Source organism: Uranotaenia lowii, chromosome 2 (genome assembly GCF_029784155.1).
Source record: "Uranotaenia lowii strain MFRU-FL chromosome 2, ASM2978415v1, whole genome shotgun sequence".
NCBI lineage: Eukaryota > Metazoa > Arthropoda > Insecta > Diptera > Culicidae > Uranotaenia > Uranotaenia lowii.
This window is the reverse complement of record NC_073692.1, coordinates 35,879,141-35,902,692: the sequence shown is the minus strand read 5'-3', so window position 1 is coordinate 35,902,692 and position 23,552 is coordinate 35,879,141. Positions and strand designations below refer to the sequence as shown.

The following is a 23,552-nucleotide window of genomic DNA, read 5'->3' as shown; positions in this document are numbered from 1 at the left end:
CCACCTAGATGGTGAAGGCTTTCCGGATACGCTGGGCAGGACATGTTGCGAGAATGCCGGACGCGTGAATTTTAGGAATTATGCTCGTCAAGTTGTGTCGTGAGATGGAATACTATTAAAATAAATAAATAATAATCTCGGGTGTTTTGCAAGTTTTATCGTGTAAAACAAATTTCAAATTCCTTTGGCAAAGTTTGATAAAAAACTTAAAAAAAATATCATGATCGAGACGAAGAGTGAACCCACACTTGATGAAGCTATATCACTCAATGCAAATATTAAAGTTTCAAGCGTAGGTGAAGTCATTCCACTACGAAGATTTGTCAACAAGCAGAACAGTTCGATTCTCAAACAGCTTCAAACATTCCTGCAGCAGCTGTGCCGCGTAAACAAAACCAAACCCGAATGGCTTGAGTCGCAAAACAAAGAGAGAGAAACCAACACTTACGCGCATAATCGACGAGGTATCACCACCATCGCCGAGCCGCTGCTGTTCGTCCTCTAGGGCAGTCACCAGATCGGCCACCTGAATTTCCGCTCCGTAGAACCCGAGCTCGTGCAGCAGAGCCCGCGGTTCCACGATGCCCGCCGATTCCCACATGTCCAGGATGATGGCCGCCGACAGGGAACCGATTTCCGCCGTCCAATCTGAGGAATTTACGATTGATTGATTTTTTTTTGTTTTTTATTTTAGCTCACACATTACGATGTACGAATGTTGGTTTTTTTTAAGGAAAATGATAGATAATTACCGGGCATTCGAACCGTAAAACCGACCGTTTCCTCGACGCTATCGCGATCCAACTCCTGAGCCTTGAAGGTGTCACTTTCGTCGTACAAGCGGCGCATCGGCGAAACTCCGCCACCCTCAATGCCCCCGTTGTTGATGCCGCCCCCAATCGGTAAAATATCGGAATCACTTTGTAGCAGCGATATGAACTCATCGAAGCTGATACCCTCGATCGGCTGGAGGGAAAGTTTGGTGAACACTTCCTGGGCCGCGAGCTTAGCTGGAAGCTTCTGCAGGCCAACCCGTTCGCAGACCACCTCCAACTGGCCTCGATTAAGCAGATCTCCGTGGCCGCCATCCAGGAGCGAGTCCCAGACCTCCCGCAGGTTTTCCGACAAACGCATAAAGTAAATCTTTTTATCGATCGTCTCATCCATGTTCAGCTGATCGCGAACGTTTTTCGTGTTTATGAGCGTTCGATTAACAAGGTCTGGCCGCTGTCGATGAGTCGGTAGAGAGGCACACCGTTTCAGCCTGTTGACGCCTAGGGGGCGCTTTCGTTTAGAACCGTGTATATCGCTCTGGGATGCGGATCGCTGCACTTGTTTGGAGGAATTGTTTTTACCATCTTCGGTGGAGCTTTGCTGCTGCTGCTGCTGTTGGGGAACGGATTCATTGTCCGAGTTGCTGACATCCGAGCCACTGTCCAGTCCGTTGCAGTCATCGGTTCGGGGACGCGATCGACGGCCGTATTTTTTCGTCCCAACCACAAACTTGGGCGACACTTCCCGATCTGATGATACGTGCTCATCATCATTATCGGAATGCTGACCCGTTGTTGTTGTGGGGAGCTGCATAGTCGATGATACCGAATCCCCTGATGGTGCCATCTTTTTCTGGTTGCCACTTCCAATGATCACCGATTGGCCATCGGCCGTTTCTACTACGGCCGCATTAGTTGGCGATGATGAGTTACTAATTCGACAGGTTAGGTGTGGAGGCCGTTTCTTCGATGAGAGTCTTATACTAGTCGGGCTCGTTGCTGCATTTGAATTATCACTTCCGCCTCCACTCGATAAAGTTGCTGCCGTGGGCGATTCTGACGGAATGTTCTGGCCATTTTCAGTCGCATCTGTTGAGGAGAAAGAACAAAACAAAATTAGAAGTTTTACAAATTGATGGCGAGTTAAAAGAAGATGGAAGCACCCCCACCAAAGAATGTTTCACCCATCGAAATCTTACACAGTATGATTAACATGACGGCAGGGCGAATGATGAAACGGCCCTGATATAATGCCGCTTTGGGCCACCACCAAGTCGTCTTCGTGACTGCACTCGGGCAATCGCTCGAACCGAATGCCTTCGCAGGTTAGCCATTAGCTTAACAAAAAACACCAAGCAGTAATGCTATTCCGCCTAAACTTAAAACCATATAAACTCCACATACGCATCAAGCAGCAGCGCAGTCAACCAACGCGATTATTTACCATCATTAACATTGGGCCAGCCAGCAGTTCGGCTTCGGTTTAAGATCGATGGCAATCGACGACGACGACGGGGGATCGCAAAAATGAACTTAAACAACACCTCCACCAACCAACTAACTGCCGCTAAACTTAGCAAAAGCAACAGGCAGCAAGTGTTTACAAGATCTGTAATTGTATTTATGTGCGAGAATCAGCACCTCTCTAGGTAGGTATATCTAGCTTAGCCTAGTCTAGAGCTTCAACGGCAATCGAGTTGCGCGAGACACCCCGTATGGATAAAGGGTAGGAACCCTGCTTCACGAGTTTACGGTCGTTGTTCTGTTTACACTTAATTTCCTTCCAATCAATTTAAGAGCCGTTCATTGGGGGGGAAGGTCGTCAATTTTGTGTACCTTTTTTTTGGAACCATGTTTACAAATTTAAAAAAAGAAACAAGTGGCTAAGGAAAGCTATTCCAAATTAAACAAGGTGGCTTTAAAAGGTAAGTCACCTTTGTTTACACCTTGTAACTCTTCCTGGTGAGATCTTGGTGCGATGTGATTAAGTGTGTCTTATGGAAAAATGTGGACGAGAACACACAGTTGATTCTAGATGTTCCGGTTTGTGCCTTACCTTACACGGAAAAATTTAGTTATTCATAAAATGTGTTGAGAATATACGTTCATCATAACTAATCGATTGATGCTCAATATTTGTATACCCCCAATTCAATTTTGAGTAGTTTTGGGTGGACAATATACAAATGAAAACTAAATCTCGATTATTCATGCTCTGAATAAAAAGTTTGCTGTTGTTGGAATTTTATTTGAAGGGGTGTCAGAGCGGAAAAAACAAAAAGTTTTGAAACTTTTTGGTGGTATATCGCGGACGTTGTAAGGTGCGAACCAGTTCCGACGAAGCTCTAAGCAAGAAAAGGTACGGAAAGGTAAGGCGCAGAATATCCGCGTCGGTATGGAACGGAAGAACCTGAGAAACGAGTTCGATCTGACCGGGGAAATTCTCGGAATCAATCCGTACATTGCCACCCTGTGGATCTTTCGGCGGATGTGGATCAAACGGCATGAGTAAGTCCATTGTATCTTTTTTTTTTTCTTTGATGTAAGATTTCGAGCTTATAAAATTTTTCTTATTAGATGAACTATCAACTTCATTTATTTCCAGGAAAATGCAAAAAAAAAATAAAAAACGGCAAGTGAACCAGAAATTGTACTGTGCCTGTATCACCGGTGTTGGATTCTGGAAACGCTCCGACGGACCCAAGAAACTATAAGTCGATTTCTTCTCACGGCATTTACTGTAAGCCAATTGGTTAGCATATTGAAAACACGGTGTCATGAAATTGTTTGTTTCAGGTCATTTTCGGATAATCAACGATAGGTTGCAAAACAAACTGTTCCCAAAGTTCAGCTGAACTTATAAACCGATACCGATACGATTCAGAACAGCATTTCCAGCTACTCATCGTGCCACTACCGAAGGAAGCTGCTTCGGTGCTTGATTTCCAACATTCAATCGGCGGCTTCATATTCATTCATTCAACACTTCGCGTATACTGCATTCCCATACAAACATGTAAGTATTATAAGCACACAAGTCCCTGAGATCCGATAATGCATCCCGGAATAGTTCCCATAATAATATATGTCATGTTATTGTGCATGAATCCTTTTAAATTGAACTGAAATGGTTTCTGATTAGTAAATTTAGTTTTTCCTCGTTATTTCAAGATTGATTTAACAGCCTGATTTTGCTGTTTTCATTTCATCAACAGCTAAACTTCATACTGCAAGCTTGACGGAAGAGTCTTTTAATTCTGGTCATCTCATCGGAACTTTTTTAAAAGGTATATCACAAAAAACATTATTCTATATTTTTTATTTTCAATCATGAAAAACAAAAGATTCGAATCTGACAAAGGTTTCCTCTAGATCTTCAAATTTAATTCGAACTCGAAATGAAAAGTAGCGCTGAAATCAATTTCGAAATGTCATATTATAAAAATACTAGTTTTTTCTATGTAAATAATTTTTCACTTGGTAAAATAATTATTTAAGATTAATTTTTCTATTACAGATCCTCGATTCCCCCTGGGCCCCCTCTAGGTTAGGCAACATGTTGATGTGGTCCGTACCGGATGTTCAAACGAATGTCTTACCAGTTGAACCTTGAACCATGTTTGGTGTTACGTTTGTTGCGGATCTAAATGAGAAAGAACATTCCGGCATTAGAATTACCGGTATTATGTGTATTTGACAATAAATATTTTATAGCTACGGAAAAAAGTATAATTTTTATGATTTTTTTTGAGAAATTTTCATCAACGTTTACTTTCCTGAAGAAATCTTGAAAATGCATGGGCATCCCTACGTCAAAATACACAGAATTCACTAACTGGTTGGAAGCTTTCCAATGTATAAAAGCTCTTTAGACACGCTCTGCCTAAAGCGCTCAAACTTAAAAGTGCGTGGAGACACTTTTCTGGAAACTGTATGGAATTTTATACAGATTAGAGTAACTTTGGTTACCGTGTACGTAAAATGTCCTTTGAGCTACAGTTGCATTCTAAAAAGTATGAAATCGCGTGAAGCAGCGCACTAGCTTCCAACTTTGACCAGCTGCCATTTCTGCCTGGGTATATTTTTTCATGGAATTACCACAAAATCTAGTTCGACTATCCATCTAACACTCCGCAAAATTTGAAGACTGTACTGACTGGGGAAAAAGATACAGTAATGTTTCATAAGGGCGAAACTGCGAAATGTAAAAAAAATCGAGTTAACGGTCATTCTGCATGTATGCGGTTGCACTTTACTTAATAAACGTGTTTTCATCTTAAAATCACTTAAAACTTTCAAATCTGTCAGATAGTCTATTTGGGTTTCGAAGGGGCAAAGAAACAAACGATTGTCTTGCTTTGCTGTCTTCAGAGATACAAATGGCGTACGCAAAACGTGAGCAAATGGTTTCAGTGTTTCTAGACATAAAGGGAGCTTTTGATGCAGTCTCAATAGAGGTTTTGTCAGACAAGGTGAGCTCCCGGGAGCTATTGAACAACACCAATGGGAAAGCTCGGAACGTGGTTGGTGGACCCATCGCTTGATCTCTAACATCGGATCCTGGGTGAACCGGAGACATGGAGAGGTGGATTTTTGCATGACACAGTTCTTGACTGGTCACGGATGTTTCATGCAGTACCACCATCAGTTTGGACACGTGGCCTCGCCATCCTGTCCAACCTGCGGTGACACAATCGAGACACCAGAGCACGTAGTTTTCAACTGTCCGAGGTTCGAAGGAGTACGTGCCGCCTGCGGACCAGACACGACAGCCGACAACATCGTGCGGAGGATGTGTGAGGATGCCAATACTTGGCGCGTGGTCAGCGATGGGTTCACCCGGATCATGACTGCCCTGCAGAGGAGTTGGAACCAGCACCAGTCCGCAACCGGTGTATGGTGACTCCTTCGTCGGGGAGCACCTGAGTAGTGTGCGTCCGACCCTGGCAGTAAAGCATACAAAGATAGGACTTAAGCTGCTAGGTACGTCGCGCGTTGGTGTGTAGGATACCTCCAACGTTACCGCCGTGGAGTATCCGAGTCGAACACGCCCTCTGCGACGGAGGCTGTGAGGATAAGACTTGACCTTCTCCGCAGTCGAACTCGAAGGAGGAAGAGTATTCACGTCGCGGAGTACTCTCGGGTAGAGTGGTCTCACGTCGCCGTCGGATGGGCCACTCGAGTCGGGTAGGATGACATTATCATCGGGATTCATCTGAGTCGCAAGCATTTAAGACCCGTACGTGTGCTGTGACAGGCGCGAGTCTAGGATAAGCTGCGACACACGACGGGCAAAAAGCCTATGGTTGCCAGCCAAAAAGGGAGGAGGAAGACCGGACCACGGTCGGAGTAGAATGCTCTTTCGGCGGGGGACATTCGAATAGTGTGCGTCCGATCCTAGCAGTAAAGCATACAAAGATAAGACTCTACTTTCTGCGTATGTCGAGCTGTTAGGTACGTCGCGAACGTTGTGTAGGATACCTCCACCGCCACGGAGTATCTGAGTAAAACGCGCTCCCCACGAGGGAAGCTGCGGGGATAAAGGGTGAAAAGGTCAAAATTTGGTCAATATCAACTTGACATATTTCTTTCAATTTTGCATTTCAAAAACCTGAACACCCCTCATTTTGAAGGTGTGTGTGTGTAGAATGTTGCTCGTATTTTGATTTTGGAATTCACTCTTTAGTTGTTAAAATGCCGTCCAAGGAAGAAGAGCAGTGTATCAAAATTTTGCTCGCGCATCGCGAAAATCCGAGCTACTCGCACGCAAAGCTTGCAAAACCGCTAAAAGTTGCCAAATCAACCGTTACAAATGTAATTAAAGTTTTTGGGGAACGGACAGCTAGGAAGTCTGGATCGGGGGGAAATCGAAAAACGGAAGCCGCTGAGACGACAAAGACAGTTGCCGGTAGTTTCAAGCGAAACCCTAACCTCTCTCTCCGAGATGGCGCAAATAAGCTGGGTGTTTCGTCTACAACCGTGCATCGAGCCATGAAACGAGCCGGACTATCGACTTACAAGAAGGTAGTGACTCCAAATCGCGATGATAAACAAAATACGACGGCCAAAGCGCGATCCCGGAGGCTGTACACGACGATGCTGACGAAGTTTGACTGCGTGGTAATGGACGACAAAACCTATGTACGTCAAAGCCGACTACAAGCAGCTTCCGGGACAGGAATTTTATACGGCAAAAGGAAGGGAAAAGGTAGCAGATATTTTCAAGCACATGAAACTGTCAAAGTTCGCGAAGAAATATCTGGTTTGGCAAGCCATCTGTACCTGTGACATGAAAAGCAGCCTTTTCATAGCTTCCGGGACTGTCAACCAAGAAATTTACGTAAAACAGTGTTTGAATAAACGTCTGCTGCCTTTCCTGAAGAAACACGGTTGTTCCGTACTGTTTTGGCCGGATTTGGCATCTTGCCATTACGGTAAAAAGGCCATGGAGTGGTACGCCGCCAACAACGTGCAGATGGTTCCCAAGGACAAGAACCACTCCCAACCCTTCCAAAACTGCTAAGGACGAGCAGCAGTTCAAGGCAAACTGGCTTTCTGCGACGAAGAAGGTGGACAAGGTGGCTGTACAAAAGGGCTGTACAGGGGTTAAGCGTAAGGCCCGGCAATTCGGACTTGGAAAAGCGGAAGCCTAACTGAATATTTTTCCTGAATTTTATACTAATTAAACTTGAAAAAGAAATTTAATTTGATTTTTTTAATAAACGATTTCACCGATTTACACGCGTTTTCCCTAGACCAATTTTTTTACCGTATCACCCTTTAAGACTATACCTTTTTCGTAGCCGAACTCGAAGGGGGAAGAGTATTTACGCCGCGAAATACTCTCGGGTAGGATGAGTCGGTGTAGGATGAATTCTTCGCCGGGAATCATCCGAGTAGTCTTTCGTAAAGCCCCGGACGTGTGCTGTGACAGGCGCGAGTCTAGGATAAGCTGCTCTCGATCAGCACACGGACGGGCAAAGAGGAGAGGGCCTCGAGCCAAGCCAAGCGGAGCCAAGATCTCGAGTCGTTAGAGGAGAGGTCATTGGTCTCTTGCAGTGGTCTCGAACAGAGGCGGAGCGCACGATAGTCGTGGGAACCAAGCTAGTCTCGAGTTGCGAGTAAAGGCCGGACCTCGAGTCATTAGAGGAGAGGTCCTTAGTCTTGAATCTTAACAAGAGCCAGGGTATATATGCTGAAGTTTGACTCGAACTGGACTTGTCGATGAGCGCTTAAGCGCAGACTTGGTCTCCCATCTCGGGTATAGCCTTCGATGCTGGTCCGGATGGGAATTATGGCCAGAGGCCCCAGGTGGACTTTATAGCGTAGGGGTACTTAGTATCATGAGTCGTCCAATTGCACCCATGGACCCAGAGTAGCATACTGGGGGGACTCGGTCGCTCGCCGTGCCTTGGAATGCAATCCGTAAAAAGGATTTACCATCTGGGTGATCAACTAATAAAAAAAAAAAGATTGTCAACCTGGTCTTTGGGGCTTAACATTGAGTTTTCTCCACAGAAAACGGAGATGGTTGTTTTCTCTAAGAAACATAGACCTGCTCAACCTAAGCTTCAACTCCTAGGCAGAACGATCACTCAATCAAGATGTTTCAAGTATCTTGGGGTTTGGTTTGATTCCAAGTTTACCTGGAGAGCTCACATTGAGTAGCTGAAAGAAAAATGCCAACAAAGAATCAATTTTCTCCGATCAATCACTTGCACTTGGTAAGGAGCCCATCCAGAAGATCTTATAATACTGTACCGAACAACTATTCTTTCAGTGATGAAATATGGTAGCTTGTCTTTCCTGTCAGCTGCCAAAACTCGCCTCATCAAACTTGAGCGTATCCAATGAGCTTAGAGTTTTGGCAGGAATACTCCTTTTGAAGGATCGATTCAATCCACTATCACTTCGGTTCCTCATCAGGTGTGAGGTCATTAACCCATTGGTGATTGTAAATTTTGAAAGGCTACTAGAGCAAAATCTTCAAACCAGATTTATGTCTAAATACCACATCCTCATGTCAATGCAGGTAAACCCTTCTTCGTACTCTCCAACTCGTGTTTGCAGCCCTCACTACGATAATTCTTCTTTCCTGTTTGATTTGTCTATGCAGCAGGAAATTCGTGGAATCCCGGACACGCACCGTCCACTTTTCGTTTCACAAATTTTCTAAGCTAAATATATGTAGACAAGTCGATGCTGAAAAATGTTCTTTACCGATGGCTCCCTGATAGAGGATTCAACGGGATTTGGAGTGTTCACCGAACAATCTAGCTCCTCTTACAGCTTTGAATCACCGTGCTCTGTGTATACAGCAGAGTTAGCTGCTATTCATTGGGCCTTGGATAGTATCGCCACACGACCTGTTGAGATTTTTTGAAAATTCCATGAAAAAAATATCATCCAGACAGAAATGACAGTTGGTCAAAGTTGGAAACGAGTGCTCTGCTTCAAGCGATTTCATTTTTTTTTTAAACTTTATATGAAGTTTATTTAAAAGTCAAAACTCTCTGTGGGATGGCAGACGGGTCCACTGAAAATCCCAGTAATTTCTATCAAGATGAGCAGATCCCAGTTGTAAGAAGAGGTGCAACAAGGGGGATACCAAAGAGGGTTGTCTTTTGGAGGCAGCCGACATGTTCATGAAAAAGAGAATGCTCTGTTTGGGACGCTATAACTATTATCTCGGTATTCCCACCGCTTCGCTGCCGTCTTCGGCAAGTTGTAGAGAGAATTTTTCAGCCCCAGAAATTCTAATCACTGTTTTTTTTGTTAACCCAGTACAAGCCGATTGCAATGTCTAATAAGATTGTATCTTGAATTGCAAGAATAAATAAATAAATCAAATCAATTCAAATCAAATTCTGTCTTTCATTTGGACCAAAAAGGAAACTTGTCAGACTACAGGATTTTATTTTAAATCAGAAAAAAGTTGCAAAACGACACAGCCTAACGTAAAATGCTGAATTATAAGGAAATGTCGCGGTAATTATTTCGTTTGTTTTACTTTGTTTACAGTGAGTGTTGAGAGCTGCAATAAATCGCTGTCGCCTGTACCTACTGGAGAATCTCTACTACAGAGCATTGTATTTTGGCTTTTTTCGGGTGCCAAAACAGAAAATTTTGTTTCTCAAAACCAATCTTCCGAAAATCAATCAAAATAAACACTCAGGATGCGTTTCCTGTTGGATACATTCTGATTGTATAATGGGTTAGCGCCTCTCGCAACTGCTTCGCCTGGCTGGTATGCAATCTCGATCAGCGCTCCTATCAGCTATGCAAACCGAGTCGCATCATTCAGAATCATCGGTTTAGCAATCATCGCATATCGGAGATGAGTGAGATACACATTGATCCATTCTGAATGTCACTCACTCAGTATCCGCCTGGCTGATTAGAAATTGAAAAGACGGCGGAAGTGACCATCTTTCCATCACAAACACAACTACAGTTTTAATTTTATTCTTACTGTAGTAAAAAAAGCTGTAAAATCAAATAAATTTATTAATTTGCTAAGTTTAAAATCAAACAACATTTGCTAATGATCGGTTACATGTATCACTTGCTCACTGCCTGAACCATTCACTCCTGATCCTAGCCCAACATGATTCGCCGTATGCATCGCTCTTTGATGAGTGAGATTCCAATTTGATGATGGTGCTGTACTGTTTTGACAGAAAGCATCATGCGAGGCGATCTGTATTTTAGCGATGAATAGAACGATCGATGATCGGATAAGTCCAGTAGCAATCAATAACAAAACCCGATCGCTGTACGTTCAGTTGCGAAGTGCAATCAGGAACATTCATTGAAAATGAGTGATATTCGGAACACTGCTCAAAACAATAGCACACACGGAAAATAATAAAAAGGTAAAATTTACCGAGATAGCCAAGGTAAACGATCGTGAAAGCCAAAAAGGTAGCTTCTACCTCTTCGAGGTGAAACTCACCTCCCAGCGAGGTAAAGTTTACCTGAATCGAGTTTGGAAAAAAGGTACAATTCACCGAGGAAAAAGGTGAATCCAAAAAAGGTAAATCTTACCTCGTAGCGAGGTGAAGTTCACCTGAATTGAGCTGAATAATAAAGTATAATTCACCTAGAAAAAAAGGTAAAACCAAATAAGGTAAAACTTACCTCGTAGCGAGGTGAAGTTGAGCTAAACAAAACGGTACAATTCTTCTCGAAAAAAAGTGACTATTTGCCGAACCCGTTTATTGAGGTTAAGCTGTTTTGTCATTCAGGAACAAGTTTTGCTTTGTGCATAATATGTGAGAATCGGAATTGAATGGTAAGTATTTTCTTAGATATCATTTTGTTGTGCTGGTTCTCGTCATAATACATTGCTTTTGTTTCAGATCGACCCATAGAGCTTATAGGTGTATTCCACGTCATCCTTCAGCCGGAAAAGCCGAACCTGACCGGATTAGCCGAACAGCGGAGGTCATGTACGCAATGTACGCAACGCAGGAGTATTCAGCGGCCATGGCGGCTCGGAAGAACGCGAAGCCGAATTACCAATCCCTATTTATCTCCAATAAACATAATTTTTTATAGAATTTTGTATTTTTTTAATTCTTATTGAAGAAACCAATCAAACCAACCAGCATTTACCTTTTAAATCAGTAAATGGGAAAACGGTATTATTTACTATTTTGCTAGGTGAATGCGAAAAAGGTAAAATTTACCTTTTTGCTAGGTGAATTGAAAAAAGGTTTAATTTACCTTTTTGCTAGGTGAATGAAAAAAGGTAAAATTTACCTCGAAAGAGGGGTGGAAAAAATTTACCTCGCAAAAAGGTAAATTTTACCTTTTTTTTATTTTCCGTGCACTGAACCCAAATTCACTCTTAAAATACACATGATTTTTCACTTAAAAACAAGGATCCAGTGGTTTTCTTCCATTCAAGTGGGACATATACATTTCACTTGGCAGTCACTTAAATTTCAAGTGAATTCATCCACATTCACTTGAATTTGAAGTGAGAAAAAATATTCACTTCCCCATCACTTGAATTTCAAGTGAATGTCTAGATGTAATTGTGTTTATTTTCAGAGTTCAAAATGGCAAATTCTAAAGAGCAGCGTTTAAAGCTTATGCTGGATTTGGATATTCCCAATTCTTTACTAGGCGATTTTGGCGGTAGTTTGTGTTAAACGTGATGTAAGAAAAAGTTATTTAAAGGTGTTATCATGTTTCAGCTTGTGGGTTGGACTAAACAGATTTTCTGGTTGGCAACAGGGAAGATTTAGAAGTCGCACTATCCGCAGTAACCGATCTGCCTTGGGATTACGATGGAATTTTCCAATCAATAAATTTATGGCGAAAGCGTAATGTATGTATTTGAAATCGAAGTGGTGTTCTATAAATGTTCTTTTATTTAAAAACGAGAGAGATAATTAACTTGAAGCTTACCTAGAAATTCAGATAAATTTCACTCGAACGTCATACTGTAATTCACTTGACCGGTCACTTAAGTGAATTCACTTGACCCATCACTTAAAATTCAAATGAAATTACGTATGGCGAGAATTTACTACAGATGTCACTTACTTTTGAAGTGAAAATTATTTTGCGTGCACCCACTGTCTGTGACTCGCTTCGTCCCTCCCTCCTAGGTTAGGTCATGATGAATCTAGTATGGTGGTCTTACTTTAGCAAAAAGTGGACGAGGGTTGGATGCGGCGGTGGGGTCGAAACGCAGCCGAAATTGGACAGCTGGCTGCTGGCTGGCTGGCTGGGATGCCAGGTGTTCTGATTTTTGTAAAACACGGAGTTTTGTCAATCATCAAGATATTGCTCAGACAAAGATTTCGTCTTGATTTTTGCAAATATAATCCATAGAAGCGAAAAAATTCTTCCGGCTGAATTCCGGGCAGGTAAGAAAAGCTGGAAGACTTTCGACCAATAGACGACGGTGCCAGTTTTGTCGGTAGCAGTGAGTAACATTAATTATCTATTACTTCTAACAGATTTATGCTTATTCAACACTATATTCCTCCAAGAGCTGTCTGGAAGTAGCAGAAAGTCATCGAATCGGATGGTATGGCGAGGTATGCAGACGTACATAGACTTTTTTTTCCAAATTTCTCTGATTTTGTATCTTAAAAACACCTGGCATCTCTGGACCCCCTTTTTCGAAAGCACTTCAGCCAGCTGTCAAATCTTTTTTCAATATGGCTGAACGAGCGATTTGACATGTGAGACCACCACCACTAGATGCATCATGGATTGGGCGGCTTCCATGTATTTTTTTCTGTGGATTTTCGTTTTGCTTGAAGCCAAAAGAGACACCCACCGGTTTTCGGAGTTCATGCATTCTGCGATTTGTTTCAAATTTGTTGATTTTTTGGTTTGTGGTTCGCAGGTGGGCCTGAATCAATTATTCAGCAGTTTCGCTGATTGGCCTCACCCCTCATCATCCCGACTGGCAGGCAGCTGTTGCTGGCTTCGACTTGGAGGAGAGGTTCCTTTTTGCATAGTTTATTTATTTATGCGAGTTGTATGGTCTTCAATCAGCAAGAAGTTGGGTAGACTATAAACAGTGGGCCATCATCGTGCTGACTGCTGCATTTAATGATCATAGGAAAATTGATTGGTTGGCGTTACTGTTTGGCCGACTGGATTGAGTCATCAACGATTAAAGTCATTTGCCAATAAAATGCATTGTTTCATTAATGTGGAACAATTGTTCTTGTTGTTAGCTAGGTTCAAAAGAGTTTGAGTTATGTTTCGTGTAAAAATAAAGGTGAAAGAGGAATACGAGATATTTCGTATTTAGTCCTCAATGTGTTTAAAGGTAAATTTCTGGGACTGCGTAGCCAGATCAAGAAACATAACATTTAAGCACATTTTTAGGCTTTTTGCTATAGTAGGTAACTACATAAATTTAACCATTCAAATCAAAAATTGGTATAAGGTACATCATGATCCATAATTCAACAATAAGCTTCACACCTATTCGAATAATTACCAAAAGAAGGTGTGTGGAATTTCGCAAAAGATAAACAACCGAGTAAACTAATCAGAAGTCGTTCGTTCGGATTATCGTAACATAGCCCAATTACCTACATATGTTCATACTTAGTTGCATGATGTGCCGTAATTAGTTATGGCAAAAAAAAGTGAACAAAACGAAACACAAAACAAAAACGCTAAATTGGCTGCTAGGAGAAAACCGATCACTACTAAGTAATGTCGGTGTCTTGAAATTCTGAATAAGTAGGTACTGAATCGAGACCGCTCATCATCTGTTTGCTGTTTTGTTTATTATTTTTGGTATGTATAACAATAAGACTTTCCCAAATGTGGATTAGGTGGTGTTTCTTCATGCCCGCGAATAATTACATCTAAATATTTGGTTAGAACCACCCCACCTTCTTATTGGAAGCCATAGGTAGTTTGCTGGATTTTGCTCAAGGACGAGTCAATGGACTGTATGCTGAAATGTAAATCCGATACATGTAGAATTTTTGTCATTTTTGTAATTTTTCTCACTTTGGTCGATTTGTACATTTAGAATACTTTGGTCGTTTGAGTCACTCAAATCAAACCATAAGTTTTTTTTTTCTATTTTTGTCATTTTTTAAACATTTTTTAATCATTTATCTCATTTCTTTCTTCATTACACCTTTTGTCATTTTTTGTAATTTTTGTAATTTTTGTTATTTTTGACATTTAATGTATTCTAAACAACTTAAAAACTACATGTAAACTTCTACAAAAAAAAATAGGTACATCTATATATATAAAAATGAATTTCTGTCTGTCTGTCTGTCTGTCTGTCTGTCTGTCTGTCTGTCTGTCTGTCTGTCTGTCTGTCTGTCTGTCTGTCTGTTCCTTATAGACTCGGAATCTACTGAACCGATTTGCGTGAAACTTGACAGGTGGGGGTATTGGAGGCCGGGGAAGGTTCCTATTATGGTTTGAGACCCCTCCCTCTCTTCATAAGGGAGGGAGGGGCCTCCCAAACAAAAGACAATTTTTTGCATAACTCGAGCACCCATCAAGCAAATGGTATCAAAATTGGCATGAGGTGGTATTTGGGTACGAAGAATATTCCTATGAATAATAGGTACCCCTCCCTCCTCTCAGTGGGGTGATAGGAAGGGGGGAGGGGGGCTACCTTACAATTTTTCATATAACTCGAAAACTAATCAAGATATTGGAACCAAATTTGGCACGGGAAGGTATTGGGATACGAAAAATATTTAGATGATTATTTGAGACCCCTCCCTCTTTCGAGTTGAAAGGGGGAGGGGCCTCTTTCATATTTTTTTATATAGTTCAAAAACTAACAAAGCAAATGGAATTTGGCACGGGAGGGTATTTGGATACGAAAAATATTTCTATGATTATTTGAGACCCCTCCCTCTTTCCAGTAGAGAGATATAAAGAGGGCAAGGGGCCCTTATTTATAGTTTTTAACATAACTTAGAAAGTAATTAAGCAAATGGAACCAAACTTGGCATGGGCAGGTATTTGGGAACGTGACATGTTCTAATGATTGTTTGAGACCCCTTCCTTCTTAAAGCGGGGAGGAAGGAAAGAGGGAGGGGAGTTTCATACAATTTTTACTGCATAACTCAAGAACTACAACAGCAAATGGAACCAAATTTGGCATGGAACGATAGTAGGGTACGATAAATGCTTCTATGAGTATTTAGTATCCCTCACTCTTTCGAAGAGGTGGATGAAAAGGGGGAGGCGAGGTCTCCCTTACAATTTTCAGTATAACTGGAGAGCTGATCAAGCAAATTGAACCATATTTGACATGTGAGTGTATTTGGATACGAGAAATGTTTCTATTATAAATTGAAGCCGTACCTTTTTTAAGCGGTAAGATATAAAGGAAAAAGGGGGGTTTCCATTTTTTTTTTTTTGCATAATTCGAGAATTAATAGAGCAAATGAAACCAAATTTCATCATAATCATCAAAAAGTATTTGAGTACGAAAAATACTTTTATGAATATTAAGTTATCACCCCTCTTTTGAAAGAAGACAACGGAAAGGGGGACGGTACTCCCTTTCAAGTTTATACATAACTCAAATATTTACTACTTAAATAAAACCAAATTTGGCATGGCATGGAATATAGGAAAGGAAGAGGGAAGCTTTCATTTAACTTTTATTTTACAAAATCCGAGAAATGGACAATACTTAACATGGAAAATCATTTTGGTATGACTCTATGATTATTTGACACATCATCCTCCTTTCAGTGAGAAGGTACATGGGAGGAGGGAGGTGAGCCCAATACAATTTTGTTAGCATTTATTCTCAATTTATGCTTACGAAGCCAACAAATGGAAACAAATATGGCATGGAAAGGTACTTGGTTACGAGATATGTTTCTACGATTGTTATAGACTCTTATGCTTTACAGTGTAGAGAGGGAAAGAAAGAAAGGGGCTCCATACAATTTTTGTTGTAAAACTTAAATACTTATCAACCAATGGAACTATATTTGATATAAGAGGATTTTTGGGAACGAAAAAAATGTTTATTAAAGATTACAATCTCTATTCAGCAGGGGGTGAAGGGAAGGACAGGGGGGGGGGGGGGGGCTTTCTAATCAGTTTTTTAGCATAAATCCAGAACATATCAAGCAAAAACAACCATACTTTATAAGTTAGATTATTTGCGAACGATTAATTTGGGACCCTTCTTTTTAGGGCGAAACTTAAGGAAACAGATGAAAACTATCAGATCTTTAAAACAAATTTACAAATCAAGATTGAGAATATAAGTTATGGTTTGTGTTGCAATTTGAAACTCCAGCAGAAGCTCTCATTTTATAGTGGTTGCTTATTAATTTCGTCATAATTTGATTTAAAATAATACCAAAAACAATAAAAACTTGAATGATTTCTGAAAATATCATTTGTTTCTGAAAGGTGTAGCAAAGCACACCGGGTCAGCTAGTCTATATATATAAAAATGGATTTCTGTCTGTCTGTCTGTCTGTTCCCTATAGACTCGGAAACTACTGAACCGATTTGCGGGAAACTTGGCAGATGGGGGTATTGGAAGCAAGGAAAGGTTCCTATTATGGTTTGAGACCCCTCCCTCTTTCACGAAGGGAGGGAGGGGCCTCCTAAACAAAAGACAATTTTTTGAATAACTCGAGAACCGATCAAGCAAATGGTATCAAATTTGGCATGGGGTGGTATTTGGGAACGACAAATATTTCTATGAATATAAGATACCCCTCCCTTCTCTTAGTGGGGTGATAGGAAGGGGGGAGGGGGCTAACTTACAATTTTTCATATAGATAACTCGAAAACTAATGAATATATTGGAACAAAATTTGGCACGGGAAGGTATTTGGATACAAAAAATATTTCAATGATTATTTAAGACCCCTCCCTCTTTCCAGTAGAAGGGGGGAGGGGCCTCTTTCATATTTTTTTTTTCTTAACTTAAAAACTAATGAAGCAAATGGAACCAAATTTGGCATGGGCGGGTATTTGGGAACGTGACATGTTCTATTGATTGTTTGAGTCCCCTTCCTTCTTCCAGCGGGGAGAAAGGAAAGAGGGGAGGATTTTCAAACATTTTTTACTGCATAACTAAAGAACTACAACAGCAAATGGAACCAAATTTGGCATGGAACGATATTTGGGTACTATTTGTATACGAGAAATGTTTCTATTATAGATTGAAGCTCACCTTTTTCAGCGGAAATATATTAAGGGGGAAAGGGGGGCTTCCATTTTTTTGCCTAACTCGAGAATTTATCGAGCAAAATTTGGCACCAAAAATTATTTGAGTACGAAAAATATTTTTTCTATGTGGAACAATTCCTTTTTTGCAGTAGGATGATAGAATTGGAAATATAGGAAGGGAAGAGGAGGATTACATTAAACTTTTTTTTTACGAAATCCGAGAAATGGACAAAACTAAGCATGGAAAACTACATAGAAGGATGGAGGTGATCCCAATACAATTTTGTTAGCATAAGTTCGCAATTTATGCTAACGATGCCAACAAATGGAAACAAATATAGCATGGAAAGGTACTTGGCTACGACCCTTACGCTTTACAGTGTTGAGACGGAAAGAAAAGAGGAGGCTCCATATACATTTTGTTGTAAAGCTTAAGAACTTATTAACCAATGGAACTATATTTGATATAAGAGAATTTTTGGGAACGAAAAAAATGGGTATGATTATTAAAGATCACGACCTTTTTTTAGCTGATTGTGAAGGGTAGGACCGGGGAAAGGGCTCTCTTATCAGTTTTTTCGCATAAATCCAGATCATATCAAGCAAAAACAACCATATTTTATAAGTTAGATTGATTGCGTACTATTGATTTGAGACCCTCCAGTCAGATTAATTTTATCAGATCTTTAACACAAATTTAAAGAGCAAGATTTATAATATTAGTTTAATTTATCTTTGTGTTGCAATTCGAAACTCCAGCTGAAGCTCTCATTTTATGGCGGTTGCTTATGAATGATGTTATAATTTGATTTAAAATAATGCCAATAAAACAATAAAAATTTGAATATTTTTTAAAAATACCATTTCATTTTGAAAGGTGTAGCAAAGCACACCGGGTCAGCTAGTATCTACATATATGTGACTTAATATCTGAAATATGCTTAATTTCAATCGCAGGTTCATTTAACTAATCGGCACGATATTGCTCATTCTAGACAATCGATGTATGTATGTTTTATCTAATCACCGAAGGTAGACCTCACAATGAAAGAGATTAAGCTGTGTGTTGTCCATCGTTATCTGCCGCAGCCCATCGATAAGCCAAATTTCTATTCGAAAATCAATCAAACGGTAAAATGGAATACCCAGCCAGAATTCGATCGATTGCATTGGACAATGACCCACCTGTACCTACATTACATATATAATTGACAAAGTCGCTCGTGTGAGGAGAAAAAAAAATACAAATGATAAAAATGCAAACGAATTCATTGTTCAATTCTTTCCGAATATTGCACTCCTAGTGGATTGGGAAAAAAAAGATAGATAAGTGGGTACACAAAATGATTTCTCGAATCGTGTTCGTGATCAAATTGGAGGCATGCATTTATGGCAGGTGACATCATGGCCGCTTGGATTAGCTTTGCGGATATGGAACTGACTTTGGGTGGATAGCGCGGAGCCAGATGTTCAATTGTAAAGTTCAATACCGTTTGAAATCAATAAAACTCAAGGTGCAAGGGGTTGGCTGACACTGAAATGTGATTGGGGCTGAACAACAAGTTGGTACCATCAAGAGGGTAATTGGAAGTTAGAGCGCCATTAAACGCTTAAAAATTACTTTTTGTGGAACAGGAACATTACGTATAATCAGTGAATAAAAAATCGCCTACTATCGGATGATAATGACATTGTCCCAACTTGAACTTTTCATGACAAAAAAAATGAAATCTTTGTCGTTGTCGTACGCTCGGAACGATAAAGACAAATTTCTTTGCTGATTGATTCCGATAATATTTTTCAGAACATACGTTGGTTGCTATTGAAAAATATAAGGATAAGCGGTTCCGAAAATAGCAACTCAAACGCATCGGATCATAGCTTGGGAGATATTGGAAGAAAGCTCCTGGCCTCTTCATTAATGAAATCGGTAGGAGAATCGATTCGGGGACACTGGGTCGTGGCCATGGCCAATCTGTCCGGTTCCGGAACGAAATATGTCAATGTTATCGGATTAAAACTTGCTACATATTGATAGAAAGCTCTTGGCCTCAACATGAAGGGAATCGATAGGAGAAGCGATTTGGCGACACTGGGTCGTTGCCATGGCCAATCTGGCAGGTTTCAGAACGAAATATGTCAAAATTATCGGATTGAAACTTGCGACATATTGATGGAAAGCTCTTGGCCTCTTCTTGAAATGAAACGATAGGAGAATTGATTCGTTCCGGAACGAAATATGTCAAAGTTATCGGATTGAGACTTGCGACATATTGATGGAAAGCTCTTGGCCTCTTCATAAACGAAATCGATAGGAGAATCAATTCGGGAACACTGGGTCGTGGCCATGGCCAATCTGGTCGGTTCCGGAATGAAATATGTCAAAGTTATCGGATTGAGACTTTCGACATATTGGTAGAAAGCTCTTGGCCTCTATATGAAGGGAATCGATAGGAGAATCGATTCGGGGAAACTGGAACGTGGCTATGGCCAATCTGCCCGGTTCCGGAACGAAAAATGTCGAAGTTATCGGATTGAGACTTGCGACTGGTTGATAAAAAGCTCTTGGCCTCTTCGTGAAGAGAATAGATAGGAGAGGCCAAGAGCTTTCTATCAATATGTCGCAAGTCTCAATCCGATAACTTTGACATATTTCGTTCCGGAACCAGCCAGATTGGTCATGGCCACGACCCAGTGATCCCAAACCGCTTCTCCTATCGATTCCCTTCATGAAGAGATCAAGAGCTTTCCATCGATATGTCGCAAGTCTCAATCCGATAACTTTGATATATTTCGTTCCGGAACCGGCCAGATTGGCCACGGCCTCGACCTAGTGTCCCTGTTCTACTTCTAGCATGGTTTCCCTCAAGTTAGGCCAAGAGCTCTTCTCAGATAGCTTATGATCTGGTCACATAATTTTTCATTATTACTAAATCAGATAGATTACCAACATAGGCGAAGCGGATTGTCCCAAGTTGTAAATTTTAGGACAATTTCACATTAGAATTTGTCATTATCTTCTCAACGACGCGACAATTCTTGATTGCCTATTTCATTTTGTCATGATACACATATGGGAGAGACAAAAGGTTGTCGCACAGAGAGAGAATAAAGACAAAACCACACGTGTCTACTTTGTCGCTTGTTTTGAGATAATATCAGGGACAATTTGATTCACTGCGTATAATACATTTTTAAACTGCGACCCAGAGATGGGTCTTGACTCGAACATTTAGTCAGCGAAACTTTTTTGTAGAGAAATGAATCCAACTATGTAAGATGAAATTTCAGGGTCTAGACAAGATGAAAATTGATGTTGAAAAACATGCGAAAAAAATTCGGCTTGTCTCCCGGTAGGACTTGAACCCACATCTTGCGCCTTTCCGGGGCCCATGTATTAACATTCTACTACAGGAGACAACCTGGCGTATGAAAGTTATACTGGTCGAGTGTCGAAGTCTATCGGAATGAAGGAAATTGTTCTCCCATGTGATCCATGTGGTTGGATATCCAAATACGGCAAACGCATCTTTTCTCATCATAACTGACAACCCATGCAGTATACGAGAAGGCAATGCAAATCTTGCCGTGCTTAAAATATCAAAATTTGAGTCCAACTACCGTAAGATGAAATAATGGGAATAGAAATAGACCACGAAAATGATGAAGATCACATGGGCGAACAATTCCCTTCATTCCGATAGACTTCGACACTCGACCAGTATCAAATTTCCCTAGAGTTTTGATGATATTCTTTCTAAAAAAAATGTATTTGAAAGTTTTTGTGAGACAAATATTGATGAACTTAAATTGATTTTCAAAAAAATTGAAACCATGAAAGCTCCGGGTGAAGATGGGATTTTCTATATTCTTATAAAAAGTTGCTTTGCATTATAAATTTTTTAAGTTAAAATCTTCAATAAATGATTTCACTTGGCTTATTTTCCCAATAAATGGGTAAATGCCAAAGTAACTCCAATTTTGAAATCTTTAAAAAGTGCTTCAGAGCTTTCAAGTTATCGACCAATTAGTTTGCTTCCTTCTTTAAGTAAACTATTTGATAGAGTTCTTTTGAATAGAATGATGATTCACATTAATCAGAATTCTATATTCCCTGATGAACAATTTGATTTTCGTCAGGGACATTCTACTACACATCAACTTTTGATTGTAACTAGTATGATTAACGCTAGCAAGGTTATTCAACTGGTGTTGCTCTTCTAGATATTGAAAAAGCTTTTGACAGTGTTTGGCACAAAGGTTTAGTAGCTAAATAAGCTCGATTTGATTTTCCTGTATATCTCACCAAAATTATTCAAAAAATTTTGACTAGCCGAACCCTACAAGTAAGCTATCAAAATTCTTCTCTCTGAAAAAACACCCATTAGAGCTGGTGTCCCTCAGGGCAGTATACTTGGGCCAATTTTATACAATATTTTTACTTCTGATCTTCCTGATGTACCAGAAGGAAAAGGAAGAAGATTGTTTGCTGATGATACTTTGCTTTCAGCCAAAGGTCGAAATTTACGGGTGGTACGCAGTAGATTGCAACAAAATTTAAATTCTTTTTTGAATTACTTGAAAATGTGGAAAATTTCTCCTAACGCTTCCAAAACTCAACTTATTTTATTTCCCCATAAGCCAAGAGTAATTTTTTTAAAACCTAATGAAAATCATTGCATAACTTTTAATGGGGTTTCATTAGAATGGTCTGATCGCGTACTACACGCGGACTCACACTTGATCGGAATCTTACTTTTAAAAATCACATTGAAGATATTCAATCTAAATGTAATAAATACACTAAATCTCTTTATTCTCTCATCAACAGGAAATCCCGACTGTGCCAGAGAAATAAAATTCGAATCTACAAGCAGGTGTTCCGACCAGCGATAATGTATGTAGTTCCGATTTGGTCTCTAGCTGCTGCGCGACGAGGAAGAAAGCCATCCAGAGGATTCAGAACAAGGTTCTGAAAATGATTTTGCGGCTTCCACCTTGGCACAGCACCGAAGATCTTCATCGGATTGCGGGCATTGAATCGATCGAAGAGATGGCCAACAAAATCATCTCCAACTTCAGAGGCAAATCGATGCAGTCTTCCAGCGCAGAGATTCGTTCTATTTATAATTAGTTTAATTTTAGGATAGTTTTTAGTTTTAAGTTTAAAATACTTTTGCCATTACAGGATGTTCTCCTACATTACATACTTGATTGCGCTCAGCGAATTTAAGTCTTATAAATAAATTTTTATTATCTAGTAAACTGTCCCAAGTAACACAGATCAAGCCAATTGGCTTTTTGAGTTTTAATATTGTTTTATAAAGACTTTTGATGGCATCCAATTTTTGAAACGGTTTTATTGTTACATAGGAAATGCTTTATTTATCGTGTGTTTTAAAAGAGCCCTGAAAGTTTTGCTAAAACTTGAATAAAACACTATCTGAGGGGGTTGTAAAGAAGTTGCAAAAGTATTGCTAAAGATTCAATAAAACATATACTTTCCTGTTTTTGTTAGAGCTTTGGTACCATTTTTAATAATGCGCTTAATGCGCTTTTAAAACTAGCGTTCAAGCCAAGTTGAAAAACTGTTTTATTGGAACATCGGATGTAGGCATGATAAATCTAAGTGACAGATGATCTGACAATCGAGAAGAACGTATACAAGCTTATACTTTTTTCCTCTTTTTGAGATAGCATAACCAGTTTTGAAAGGATTATCACTCAAAATTGAGAACAACGTGCTATCAAAATGATATAAATTAACACGGCTAAATTCATCTGAAACCGCAAATCGTTATTCGTTCAATTCTTAGGGTTCGAATAAAAGCAATGCGTGAAAATGAAAGTGTGAATATACGTTTTTTTTAGAATTTTTAAGAATAAATGTATAAAACAATTAATTTACAAGTACGCCGAACAAAGTATTTGTTTTATTTATCCATCCCTGTCTCTCAATGCGAAGTTAATCTTTACGTTAATAATTTACGTCATCCAATCAAGAGTTAACAAAATTCTTTCCGGATCAACCGCTCTTGCAGCCACAGGCTTCTCCTCAGCAAAGACGGAGAAATTGAGCTTCATTACTAGCGAAAATGCTCATTCTAT

General features: G+C 40.1%; 1 protein-coding gene and 1 long non-coding RNA gene across 7 annotated transcripts in view; one reads left to right on the top strand and one right to left on the bottom strand.

Moving 5' to 3' along the window:
- LOC129746181 (uncharacterized) overlaps positions 1-23,552 on the bottom strand; it is a 48,535-nt gene that overhangs the window by 9,558 nt on the left and 15,425 nt on the right. For all 5 annotated transcript variants that reach the window (XR_008737259.1, XR_008737260.1, XM_055739724.1 and 2 more), the window contains exons 2-3: positions 753-1,862; positions 449-648 (exon numbers count right to left, since the gene is read on the bottom strand). Coding sequence is in view for 3 of the 5 variants with exons in the window: in XM_055739724.1 (XP_055595699.1) it covers positions 449-648; positions 753-1,862 (1,310 nt within the window). In the remaining 2 variants the exon portion in view is untranslated. The remainder of the gene's footprint in view (positions 1-448; positions 649-752; positions 1,863-23,552) is intronic.
- Positions 925-4,487, top strand: LOC129746192 (uncharacterized). 2 transcript variants are annotated; one of them, XR_008737262.1, is made up of 5 exons: positions 925-3,281; positions 3,379-3,513; positions 3,570-3,789; positions 3,989-4,060; positions 4,291-4,487. It is a non-coding gene; the product is annotated as an uncharacterized LOC129746192 (long non-coding RNA). The 2 variants fall into 2 exon arrangements; XR_008737261.1 differs by having other exon boundaries at positions 925-3,513.